Consider the following 13,598-nt stretch of genomic DNA (forward strand, 5'->3'; position numbering starts at 1 on the left):
GCATTCAAAGTTCAAATAAATATATAAAGGAAATTAAAAGTTTTAGAAGTCAATACAATGCAGAGGTGTAAGGGATAGACACAAACTGAAGAAAATTAAGATATATAACAGTGGAATAAGCAATGCTGATTCACCTTTATTAATACTAGCAGCCTGCCCGGCGTTGCCCGATTGTAGAATATACATAAATATTATACAGGAGGAGTCACAGGAAATGGATGTTTTTAAGCAAAACAAAACTCTGCGAATAATTATCTTAAGTAGGTTTAAAGACTACCTTTCTCATTCCATATCCCTTACTCAAGGAGAGCAAGGAGCATTCTAAAAACATCCGTTTCCCATGACTCACCCCGTATTTTCATTAACGCTTGCTGATTTCTTATCTTCTATATATATATATATATAAAAGCGAAAATGTGTGTGTGTGTGTGTGTGTGTGTGTATATATGTTTGCTTTCTGTGTATGTCTGCTTAAGGTTTTTTTCCGAGAAGCAATCAGTCGGCTCACTTCTTGAAACTTTTTATATCACGTCTAAATGATAATATCTAAGAGTTACGAACAGGGGTCACATGTGTATTTAATTTGCCCGATTTTTACAAGCTCGCAGCTTCGAAAAGCGAATGATCTGGCTTGCAGCGCAAAACCAGGTCAGACACCCCGCCACTTCCTCGCACCTGTTTATTTCGCTCAATAAACATTCACTTAACGCCCTTATCAGTTCCTTTCCTTCGTGGCCGCGATGGTTAGGTGTCCGGCTTTTTTCCCCTTTCGTTTCCACCTTCGTGTCAAGGCTTGGGGGTTCAATCCTACCTTCCTACTAAAACTTTTATTTTCTTTTACACCTCCAAACACCTGGGCAATGCCGGGTACCCCCTGCTAGTCTATAATATAAATCTCACCTATCTGTTTAAACGTATGTATGTATGTTTGTATGTCTATCTAAAACTTTCCACAGAGGCGACGGATTTTCACGAGATCGGTATTGTTTTGAAGCTCACCCTTTCAGATAACAAATATCGAAAAATTGGCTAAAAACATTAACTCCTTCATCCTAAACTGACCACTTTGAGACTAGCAACATCACATCTGTGAAAGAGAAGTTGTAGTGGAAAAGAAAGGATGTAGCCAATCAAATTACAGATATTTTTCTGCAATTCATCAAGAACCTTCAAATGGGACACAGATTCAACAGCTCAAAGATGACAACAGTACTTGGTCTGATAGTAGATTTGTAGAGATAGAGAATAGCCTTAGGGGTGAGGAAGTGTCTAGAGCGAAAGAGAAGGCAGAAATAGCAGTGGATTTAATATATGGACTTCAAGAAAGATTTGATGAGAAAGAAAGACCAAGAAGTTTTAGAGTTGATTTCTCATCAAGAGCAAAGCCATCCATAATAATCTCAGGAAGAAAAGAGACACGCTTACAATTGAAAGACAATAGCCGAGTCTTAATAGGATTAAACGAAACAAGCCATTTCTTACTCCAATCCATAACTGAAACCAAATCAACTTCTAGATCAACTGCATATTTCAACTGATCCGAGAAAGGTGGGGTAGAAACCATACCAGAATAGAGGGTGATGTCATCAGCATAAATGTTATAATACTGCCCCCTTATGACACTTTCTAAGATCTCCATTACTAGCGATTACTACAATATTATCCCATTGATTACTGTACACACAATAACCCTTATTCCCGAGTGGCTTCCAGGCCTTGATAAGTGGTGAGTTTCTTGTAAAAAAAGACATATACACATTGCTATTTATTATAGAGTGAAGGATAATATTCATTAGATATATATTAAATATTAAATTGAATAATGGAAAGTAAATACCCATTCATCTTGCAGTGATTTTAGGATGGCTGGAATACTTGTGGCCGACGGCGGACGAGGTTTGATCAAAGGTGAGGCTACAAAAACAAACAAAAAATATTTTTTTTAACTTATTGAAATTTAAAGACAAAAAAACATTAAAATTGAATTTACTTGGATTATTCAGTTCTCATCTTGATCCATGGTGTAACGGATCAAGTACTAGGTAAAAATTCACTTAGAAGTGACATTTTCTGGAGGTCGAAGGTTCAATCCTCAGTTCAGGTGATACTAAAAATACAAGATTTTTAGAATAAGGTTCCAGACTTTTTTGTATAAACATTTAAAATTGTCGTAAATTTTGGAAAATTCAATATGAGATTACTGACCAATTTTTATGATTTCAAGTTCAAATGAACAGCTACAGCAGGAATTGGAATACATCCTACTAAAGCCTGATTGTCACAACTAGTACATTTTGAAAATTCAATCTGGACATGAGGACATTTCAGAAGAATGATATACAATAAAATTATGTTTAAAACTTTGAAAAAATTCCACAGAAATGTATGGAATGCTTCAGGACCATCTTGCATGAATCAAGCATCAGTTTTTTTGAGTAGCATAAGAGATTCAAGGAAGGTAGGGATAATGAGAGGTGTGAGAGAAGGAAGGAAGTCAGAACACAAGAGTTGATTGGCCAAATAAAGAATTTCATGGATAAGAAGCATTGTGTGTCTATGCAGACAATAAGTGCACAGTTTGGTATCTGTGTAGGAACTGAACATACAATTATTTGTGAGGAACTGAAGATGTAGAAGATTTGCGCAAAGTTTGTCCCAAGAGTGCTTCATCTTTGTCACAGACTATTTGACCAAGATGGGCATCAAGACAGTTCTTCACCCTCTCTATAGTCCAAACCTTACTCCCTGTGACTTTTGGTCATTCTCTCAGCTCAAGGAAAACCTTAGAGGCTGCCATTATGAGACAATTGAAGGGATGAAAGTGGCTGTGGCAAGAGTCATTGACACACTCACACAAGAAGACTTCCATGGAGCCTTCCAGAAGTTGTTGGTTTGGTTGTTTTTGTTTTACGGCATATCAACCCTTTTCAGGTTATTTAATGCCGAATCTAAAGATTTTGAAGAAAAATTTTTTAATAGAATATATTTGTTCTTTTCAAGTCGGTTTCTATTTAACCCATAGTTGGGACCCTAACAGGTACTACCACTCCGGGTCAGAGTGGACCTGGAAGCAATGGCAATTAAAGGGTGGCTCCACACTCCCCAAAGCCCGCAAGCTGGGGCCTCACCACTGGATATAGTTTAAGGTCATATCCAGGACCAAGAAGTTGTTGGAACGGTACAACAAGTGCATTGCAATAGGAAGAGATTACTTCAAAGGGGGACTGGATTTTCATGTGTGTACTATCAATAAAAATGCCCATTGTTAGATAATGTTGTTACAAATTAAATTAGTTATTACCTATCTGTCTATCTATCTATTTATCTATCAATCCAGTGATATTGTTAAAATAGTTTATATTGGGAGTTATTTACTGTTTATATAATAAAGTGTAGCAATAGGTTTTAGCCGAGGGTGTTTACATAAATTAGCAAGGTTAAATAAACAAAATGACTGAGCAGGTGGACGTGGAAAGGTCGCACGTCGAGAGACATATGCTTTTAATGATGTTGTAACGGAACTGAGGTCAGGAGGTCAGAAAAGTTAGAGAAAGGAGTTAAGTTTGAGTTTGATCACGAAAGTGAACGGACGTGCTTCAAAAAGCCAGGAAGCGGGCTGTAAAAAACAAGCATGTAAACACGTAATGCAGAAGATGTGAAGACCATTGAGACAGCTGAAATAAATTTATATTTTAAAAATATAAAGTGTTGTTTTGTGGTTTCACAAAAGATGGAAGAACAGAGATGTCAACTGGTTATGGCGTTGGTTATTTCATGTTTCATCATGGAGCTCAGCAGTGAAGATAGAAGAACTCTTGAAGAAAGAAAGGTATGAAGCATATATTATTCTTCTTATAAAAAATGATACGATATATGAACTGTAAGATATATCCGTGTGATAACTCACTGATACAACATGACTCAGTTTATAGTTCGACATCGTATCCTCTGGCTAAACAACAATACATACAATTTATATGTTTATCTGGTGCCGGTGGAAAGCAATATATATCATCCTCCTATCCTTGCTATGTAACACCAATACGAAAAAAGTCTGGAAACTTATTTAAGGCACTCAAATACAATTGTGAATTATAAAACTTCTACTCAATCATGGCTGATGAAATGAGAGCATCGATTAAATAAAGGATTCTGTTTTAAATTCCGTAAAGAGTCACTGAATTTGACAGAAAGATATAAGAGTTCAACAACAATACACCTGAATAAAGTTGGAGGTTACATCAGCTGAGAAGAGAACAGTAGTCTGAAAAAAAAAAAAAAAAAAAAAAATCGAAATTATCGATTCTCATCAAAAAAATTCAGAAACAAAATTTTCATTTCTTAAATAAAAAAAAAAATAAAAAAATTATCACCGTATTGAAGATAACGGAGATTTCAGAGTCTTGATGATAAATTGCAGACTTTGCCGAGATATGAAGATGGAAAATTGTGCAGACAAATATTCATAAAACACGTCTGTTTTATCAATTTACTTTTGCAGATATTAGATTTGTATCAATTTTTGGATAAAAAAACCCCAACAAACATCACCCTTTTTTCTTTTTGTACATATTTTCACCTCAAACAAGGCATCACACCACTTGGAATGTAAGGGGCTACTATTTGGGATCGTGTCAATAGGGGACTGTGAGGAGTTGAGAAGCGAGATGCCTGTCTGCATTACATTTCAACTTCTGTAATTCAGTACAATTAAGGAAGTAAGAAACGGAGGGAATTCCAAAGTCTAGCAGCCTAACGGAAGAAAGTATTAGAGTAGAAGTCTTTCTAGCTTCTAAGAACCTCAACAGTAAAGGGGTGTGATTTTGCTGCTTGTCAGGTTAGTTGAGAGTATGTATGTCAAGGGGGAACAAGTGATATGAGTTTATCAGAGCAAATTCCATTTAAGTACTTGTAAAACAGACACAGGGATGCAACACTGCAGCGATGGGACAGAGGTTGGAGCTTGGCCAATAGTGTGGGGCCTATTAAATTTGATACTTGTTTTTGGGCCTTGTGCTGATATTGAGACATGGGCAGACACTTTTTTGTTTTCAAGTTTATGGAGACCTAAAATTCTATTTCCACAACATTAAATAACTTGCAAAAAAAAAAAAAAAAAAAAAATCAGTTGATTCTTATTTCCATACATAATCAGGTACATATATACGACAGTAAATATTTAATTCAGTGCTTTTCAATAGTGTATTTGACTATGGTTATTTTCTGCTAGTTCCTTTGTTGTGCAATGTGAATTATTCTAAGTGGTTGTCTTGATTGAAACATCGCACATAGAAGTTTGTGCACCAGAAAGTCCTTCGTAATTAGGATTTAAAAATTTAGCACTAAAATTACTGAATTACTTCCCTTTACTTGCTGCATCTTAGGCGTACAATGCACACATGGAGAGGTCTAAAAACTTTGATGTCAAAAGATATCAGCATTTTTCCATGTGATGGCTGAAACTTCAGTATAAATTTTACTATATCTGTAAATAAATTGCGATATTTTAATGTGTTAAGAAATAACTTACTAAAAGTTGCCACGGATTTTCCAGACAGCCTCATTTAACAAGGTCGGTTCAAACTGTTCTAAAAGGACCACTTACACCATAATTCTTATTTCCATACACAACTGTATATCTGTATTTACCTAGGAAGGAATTATTTTTCGTTTGAACACGTGCAAACACAGCAGACTCATAAAGATGGCTTCATATGTTACATTACAGGATGATTGAACAACCAGGAGATTGAACGCTTAGGTAATTAAAAAATTTTTAAATGGCGGAACTTTAAGAATTATGTTTTTCGAACGTAAATAAACACATTATAAATTTTAAGAGAATTTCTCATAACATTTCAAAATTTCTAAACAGGTTTTTAGCACTGAAATGTATGTTTACACTTTTGTTTTCAAAATTAAAACAAATAATTAGTGATCTCGTTTGAATGATTTTCAATTGCATAAGAAATATTTTTGAAACTCCATATTATATTTTTTGGCTAACGCATTAATTGCATTCACTGAATTTAAGTTTTTTTTTTTTTTTTTTTTTTGCGATATTATATATTTTTGCAAACACATTAATTGAATTTGTTGAATTTTAAATTTTTTTAAAATATTTTTTTGTCTAACAATAAATGGTCAACAAATGTGAGGCATTTCTCGAATGTCATACATATTATACGTACAGAAAAAAAAAAAAAAAAATGAGTGGTCTCAGCAATGACAACAAGTGCAGGTTCTGTCACACAGAAGTAGAGAGTGCGAGTCACCTGACATCCAACTGTAAGGTTCTACGGGGGGGGGGGGGGACAACTACTATATGATCTGATACAATAGTGTGTAAATATCTCAACTGTAAACAGTTGAATATTGATTGCAACAGCAAGTCCCGGAAACATTCACCAGAAAAAACAGTCAGAAATAAGTTGTACACCATCCACTATGACTATACAAATTCTACAGCTACATACCTAGAAAACGGGGCTATTAAGTCGGACAAGATGATATGGGAAAGAAGGAGAAAGAAGCAACCTTAGTAGAAGTTAGTGTCCTCCCAATGATGCTGGAGCTGAAAGGGAAAAGATTACGAAATACTAAGGTCTTATGTATGGCATGAAAAGAAACTGGAATCTAAGGAAGATCTCTATCATTCCAGTTTTTATAGAAGCAACCGGACTCTTGAAAAAGAATTTCAAAAACTATCTGGCAAATATACCCGGTGAACCAAGTGCAAGAGAGATCCAAACAACTGCCCTTAAAGGGGCAGGCACAATCTTAAAAAGATCTCTCGATTGGAATATCTGAGATAGCAGATGATTCTTTGGCATCCAATAGGATGCTCCATCACCAGCTTGAACAAACTGATAAAAAAAAATTTATATATATATATATATATATATATATATATATATATATATATATATATATATATATATATATATAATTATTTATATAAACATGTACAAATTTCACTCCACTGGCATGACAAATATTTCAATCTGTAGTATTTAATAACTAAAATCTCCTGTCTTTTCTTTAGAAACACCTTCAAAAAAACATTGTCATGCCAATGTAGCAAAGCTTGTATATGTTTGTATAAATAAATATTAAATAGCCCTATTCATTGTTATATGAACCCAGTGGATATTCTTTGGATTTTATCCTACATATACATTCTTAACCTGGATTACGAATACATAACAACTTTCTTGAATTATGTCGTCAACCATGAACAAGAAGCTTTATTCTTTTTTATTTTAAACTAGCATGTCAACCGGCGTTGCCCAGTCATAAAATACGCATAAATATTATATTCTAATTAATACAGAAATCGAGACATGTGCATGCGAGTATTATGTTTTTTTTCTAAACAGTTCACTTCTTGCAAGTAAAAAAATAAATAAATAAAAAATACTTAAGCTGAGATTGAAACCAAAATCTAAAGACACTGAGCCAAGTACGATAACCATTACGCCAGCTTGACACTATCGTTAAAAAGTGTTTGGAAGCATACTTAAGAAAGAATCTGTCAGTGAACGATTCATTCATGCGCACTCGTGAAATAGTTAACAGATAAAAATCCGATGACCCCCCCCCCACATACAATTTTTCAATTTTGACACCTTAGCAGCATTTTTTTCCAGATGAAAACCGATCAAAAAGTTTTCCACATGTCTGAATACCCTATATACCAAACACATTCTGACTTTTATAGATATACTAGATTTTAAACATGTTTTTACCTTTCACATCGACAAGGGCATCAACTGTTAACTTCTCCCCATTCATTGGATCCGTGCCATTTTCTTGAATGTATTTTTCCAACAGTCTTCGTTCAAAGATGTGTCCAGAGACTGGGGAAATGCAGGGATGCTCAGGAGTTTCATTACTAACTAAAAGAAAGATTAAAACAAACAAATAAAATAAATTAAAAATACAATCACAAGTTATAAAAATTGGTTGAAACTTTCCTATTTCAATATATCATTGAGTGACATTTTAATTTTAATGCATAGTTTTTATTTTTATTTTTATTTTTTAAAATAGGTGTCACCGCTTATCAAGACCTGGAGGCAACTCGAAGATAAAGGTTAAAATAAGTGTACGGTAGTCAATGGGAAAATATCGTAGTAATTGTTAGTAGTGGAAATTTGGTAAATTTGATTACTTAAAAGGGAACGGCTCATCAAAAACTTGTTTACGTTGGACTTGAGACGACCATATTGTAGTCAGTTGGAAAGCAGGCAAACAGAAGAGAATTCCACAGGTGTGCAGTTCTATGGAATAAGCTTTGTTTATGGAATCTATGTTTAATTTTAGGCACAGATAGAGTGGGGAAAATTATTGATAGTGCTTTCAGCTAGATGAGCGTTTCCCGTGAATGTTTGGCGAGGGGGGATCATAGATTGGAGCTCAGACCACCAGCATGAAAATAATGATAGAGCAGAGACAGGCTAGCAACATCTCTTCTGTGGAAAAAAATGATACAAGGAAGAGGCTACAAAGTCTTTTTTGAACTCTGTCAAGGCAGGATAGGGTGCTTCAAGCAGCTCCTGCCCAGATGTGACAGCAGTATTCAATCTTAGGACGTACTTGGGTCTTATACAGATAGAGAATTATATAAGCAGTAAGATATCCGATGGAGCGGTAGAATGATCCAACTAATTTTATATACAGATCATTTTACATAATAAAAGTAAGATAAAAAAAAAATTAAAGATAACAAGCAGCGTGTACATGATCCCCCTCTGGTGCTGCATAGGAGATGGCACCACAACAAATAGTGAAGAAATGTTGAATGAGAGAAGTGTGAAGGGCCAACATTGCTTTCACATTTTTGCCAAGTTTCAGAAAAATCTAATGGATGGGGCAAAAAGTGTAATTTTTTGCAATTTGGGGGTATTTGTGACCCTTTTTGAGCTCATGGGAACACCGAATCCCAGTGAAAATTGATAAACAGTGCAGTTTCATGCGTTAAGACATGTATATTTGAATTCAGTACCATGGAAAACCACTATATAGATTTATTGAGTAATATGAAAAAAGAGTTCCAAAAAGGCATGATTTTTAGCCCTAAAATTCCCAGAGGGATGCAAACCAGAATTTGCCAGGGTCACCCATACTGCATTCATATTAAGAACAATGGCCTCCACATTTTGGCCAAGTTTCAGGATGGATCAAACGCTATGGGGCAAAAAGTGTCATTTTTGGCTATTTTGGGGCATTTTTGGCCATTTTAGCCTCTTGGGCCCCTGGGGATGCCGAATACCAGTGTAAATGGATAATAGTACAGTTTCAAACCTTAACACATGTATATTTGAGTTGACCAGTATGAAAAATCACTATATAGTCAGAGATATCAAGTTTTTGTTGAGAAATATGAAAACAATAGCCACAAAAAGGAACATTTTTAGCACTAAAAGTCAGGGACGCAAACCAGAATTTTGCCAGGGTCACCCAAATCACCCATACTGGATTTATATTAAGAACAATGGGCTCTGCATTTTGGCCAAGTTTAAGGAAAAACTAATGGATGGATGAAAAAATTATGGGGCAAAACATGTCATTTTTTATCTCTTGAGCCGCTGAGGACGCAACGGGAATTTTCGCAAAAAATTTTTTTGATTTACTGTGCACATCTATTTAATGAAATGCAATTTGTGGCAAAATTTCAGGAAAAACTAATGGACCGTTATCTGGTAATCGTCCGGACTAACATAAATTTTGTGGGTTTGTTTTACAATCCACAGAGGTACGAAAAAGTTGTCAAAACGCAAATATAGAACAAATATGTTATCAAAGGCAAGATAAGTTACTTTTCTACCTAACTGGATATATTTTTTGTGTTTTTATTCAGTGTAACATGTTTATTCAGCTCGAAAAACATGCAGTATTGCAGTGTTTACCGATGTATTGGAAATTTCAAAATGGCGGCCGACTCTCTCTCGGAGAGGGTAAGTTCGAGAAAAGGTATTATAAATAATAAACTAAACAAAATACTGTTAGAAATTCGCTCAATATATGTTACCGTGACATAAGTTGACATATATTCGGTTGTTTTTTAATAGTATTTTGTATAGTTTATTATTTATAATATCTTTTCCCAAACTTACCGTGTTAAAGAGAGAGTCTGGCGCCATTTTGAAATTTCCAATACATCGATAAACACTGCATGTTTTTCGAGCTGAATAAACATGTTACATTGAATAAAAACACGAAAAATATATCCAGTTAGGTAGAAAAGTAACTTATCTTGCCTTTGATAACATTTATTTGTTATATATTTGTTTTTTGACAACTTTTTCGAATCTATGTGTACTGTAATACAAACCCATGTTACTTTTCTACTTAAATAAGTTTAGTGTTTTTATATAATGTAAAATATATATTCGGTTTGAAAAACAAGTAGCATTGAACGCTAGATAATTTTTTTTAACTAATAAAATCGAATTTTATGACGAAACGAGACGTTACGTTTTGATCCGCCATGCTTTATAAATAAGGAAGAGACAACTCAATTCGAACTATTTAAGTGAATTTCACTCGCATTAAAAATCGACAGCGTGTCTCTCGTCTCTGTCCTCGTAAATAGGGATTACAACATTTACCTGTAAAATAAAATGTTCTTGTTTTTCTTTTTTTTTTAAAGCTGAAGTTGGTTGATATTTAACCAGATTTAAATTAAATAATTGTGATATTTTAATGCTAATAAACGTTATAACACCTAGAATTATGATGAAAAAATATTGAAACGAGTTAGGATAAAAAGAATTAGAACCCTCGTTTTTATGTCCATTTCGCATGTTTGGGGGAAAAGAAACACGTTATTTTTCTTTTAGAAATTTTAAAATTCGTACTTGGTTGTTCAATAAATGGTACTTATGCACTTATTGTACTATGCTGAAATAATAACGTTATTATTTAGAAAGCCATTCTTAACATGGGGAAGGGACAGTGTTTTGTAACTGGTCTGCATTTTCAGCTAACAATTTAACAAAAAAGAAAAAAGATATCGTAAAACTTGAATTTAACTTGAAAATGCGATTAAAGAAAAGCGCAGTAAATAATTACAAAAATTTAAGGAAATTATGATTGTTCCAATGTGGAAAGAAAATTTTAAAAAAAGAAAATATTATTTTAAATTTTATATACGTTGAAAAGAAGAAGGAAAAAAAAAAAGTTGCGGTCGTAGAAAAACACATGGAGATTTTCAGACACCGGTAACTTCCTGTTTTTGTATTATTCAAATATGAACGATTGTTAACTACAACAGCAATGCATATTAAAATAATGAAAAAAAAAAGAGGAACACGATAAAAGACAACTAAATTATATTACAATAAAACAGAGGTGAAAATCAGGTTAAATTACAATTAAAAATTAGTCGATAAAAAGGCACTTACTTGCACAGCAAAGCGACATATTTGCGAGGGTAGATATCACGTGGTCAGACGGACTTTCATAAAAACCAATCTTGTAATCCCCGAAAAACGGAAAACGAAATGAAGCGTTTTTGTTTATTTTTGTTTTGTTTAAAATTTTTTTTTTTACCAGTGTTTATATTAAAAATATAACTAGACTAATGTGACCCTTTGAGTCAATATTTGTTACACACACACACACACACACACACACACACACACACACACACACACACACAATTGCTTAACTTTTAATTAACATTGGTAGTTAATAATGTTCTTACAAAAATTATAACGTCAAAGGATTTCACAGTCAGAATACATTGTGATATCATAATGCAGCTTCTCTATTTTATTTATTTATTTTTTTTTTTACATTATTCCATTACAAAGTCAAAGGATTTCACAAAGTCAATTTACATTGTGATGTCATTGTAAGATGTGCGATCGGGAGGGAGGGGTGTTGTATTTATTTGCTTCTCCACTGAGCAAATTAGGCACAAGGCCGTTTTTTTAATGTGGAGAGAGAGAGAGAGAGAGGGAGAAGGGAAAAGGGGACCAGCTCCCGAGAGGTGGGAGATGGGAGCTGGATAGTGATTTACACACTGGTATGTAGGGTTGCCCCTACATGAACCAGAAAATTGACGCAAGGGCAATGGTCCTTGTTTGCAGCATCTGCCGGAACAGACACTACACCCCGATCTTGGCCTGAAGGCCACAAAGGTCCCCCTCAAGGAGGGGGTGTAGCGACACGCCAGAGACTGGACACGGACAGTGGCTGGACAAGGAACGTTCCAGTTGCTCGTACATCTGTGATCTATACTCATGGAAATTCTGTGGGCATAAAAACTAAAACTTGGTAATTGTCGCGGACGTATTCCAGAGCAGCACCATGTGACAGGGTGTCTACTTTTCATCCAATCGGCATTCAAAGAGAGCGAATTTCTAAAATATTTTTCTGACAGCTTTCGCTGGATCCGGTTTGAACCTATAAAAAAGGCACTGCGTGCGAAACCCAAGCAGTCAAAGCTAGCCAGCATGCTGTAAACAACAACATAGACTCCGTCGAGGTTCGACGTTAAACCACCGACATAACTTTGCACACATCACACATCTAAACATGTGTAGCAGCCGAAACTTGCTACAATTGCAGTCAGGAGCTAATTCTCGCGGCTTGAGATTGGAAGTCCATTTTCTCCCTGGCTTGTACAATCACAAGCCAGCTCTCAATCACGTGACTGAGTACATAAAAGGTGAAATCTGAAACTCTTACTTTTCTTTCTCCTTGCTCTGCCCAGCAGCACACATCGCCGAGGACTTTGGCCCCCAGCCAAAGTGAGTATAACAAGTCAACATGGCTCTCTTCTAACTCTCACTTATTTCCACGTGTGGTACCCATACAAACTTTCTTTATCATGCTGCAGAATTGCTCTCATCGATACACCGACACACACACACACACCCACTACAACACGGAAATACACTGAAGACTTTGCTCTTTCTTTCTCCTTAACTCGGCCTCCTTCGTCCCGATGACTGCTGGCTGCAGAAATGTGTGGACTGAGCAGTTCTCTCCTCAACAAGCCGGTAATATATTAATTCTATCTTTACACAAGAACACTTCCACCTACTAACCCGTTTCTCTCTTGTACATGCTACTAACAAAGATAACAAATAAAGTTTGTTTATGAAAATGTTAAAATGAGACTTTGTAGCAGTTAACAAACTATTTACTGTAAGCGGATCAATGCCCGGTGCCAAAGTGATTTGGCTGCACTGACCAATCGGTTGGCAGGGCGCATTGATTTGAGCTGCCCCCTTAAGAACTATTTTTAGCCCTTTGGGATCTCAGCTGCTATCGCCAGAGGGACGCCAGCAAGTGAACTATACAGACCTCTCTCACTCACTCCTCCCACTGCTACTTGTTGACGACAGCAGTCTGATGGCAGACGACACCTTAAAACAGACATTTATACTTTCTTTCTTTCTCTCCAGTCTGAGATACAATCTCGTCTTTTCTAAATAAACTCTTTGTTGTTGTTTTGTTAAAAGAAATGTCGTTTGGCCTTGTGTTTATTTAAGCAATTATTTTCCTATAACTTCTTTGCGTTGTCTTCATATTTAACTAAACATGTTTTAATTCAAATCCTATCAGACTATTTTAAAAATATA

At 35.2% G+C, this 13,598-nt stretch overlaps 1 protein-coding gene across 1 annotated transcript in view; it reads right to left on the reverse strand.

The window, feature by feature from the left end:
- Positions 1-11,527, reverse strand: part of LOC145255638 (pre-mRNA-processing factor 19-like) — a 54,516-nt gene extending 42,989 nt beyond the window's left edge. The window contains exons 1-3 of the mRNA XM_080114169.1: positions 11,409-11,527; positions 7,749-7,898; positions 1,838-1,914 (exon numbers count right to left, since the gene is read on the reverse strand). Of these exons, the coding sequence (XP_079970295.1) occupies positions 1,838-1,914; positions 7,749-7,898; positions 11,409-11,427 (246 nt within the window). The 5' untranslated portion in view covers positions 11,428-11,527. The remainder of the gene's footprint in view (positions 1-1,837; positions 1,915-7,748; positions 7,899-11,408) is intronic.
- Between the last annotated feature and the right edge of the window lie 2,071 nt (positions 11,528-13,598).

This window comes from Euprymna scolopes, chromosome 31 (assembly GCF_053919585.1).
Source record: "Euprymna scolopes isolate OS-2025 chromosome 31, ASM5391958v1, whole genome shotgun sequence".
In the NCBI taxonomy this organism is placed as follows: domain Eukaryota; kingdom Metazoa; phylum Mollusca; class Cephalopoda; order Sepiida; family Sepiolidae; genus Euprymna; species Euprymna scolopes.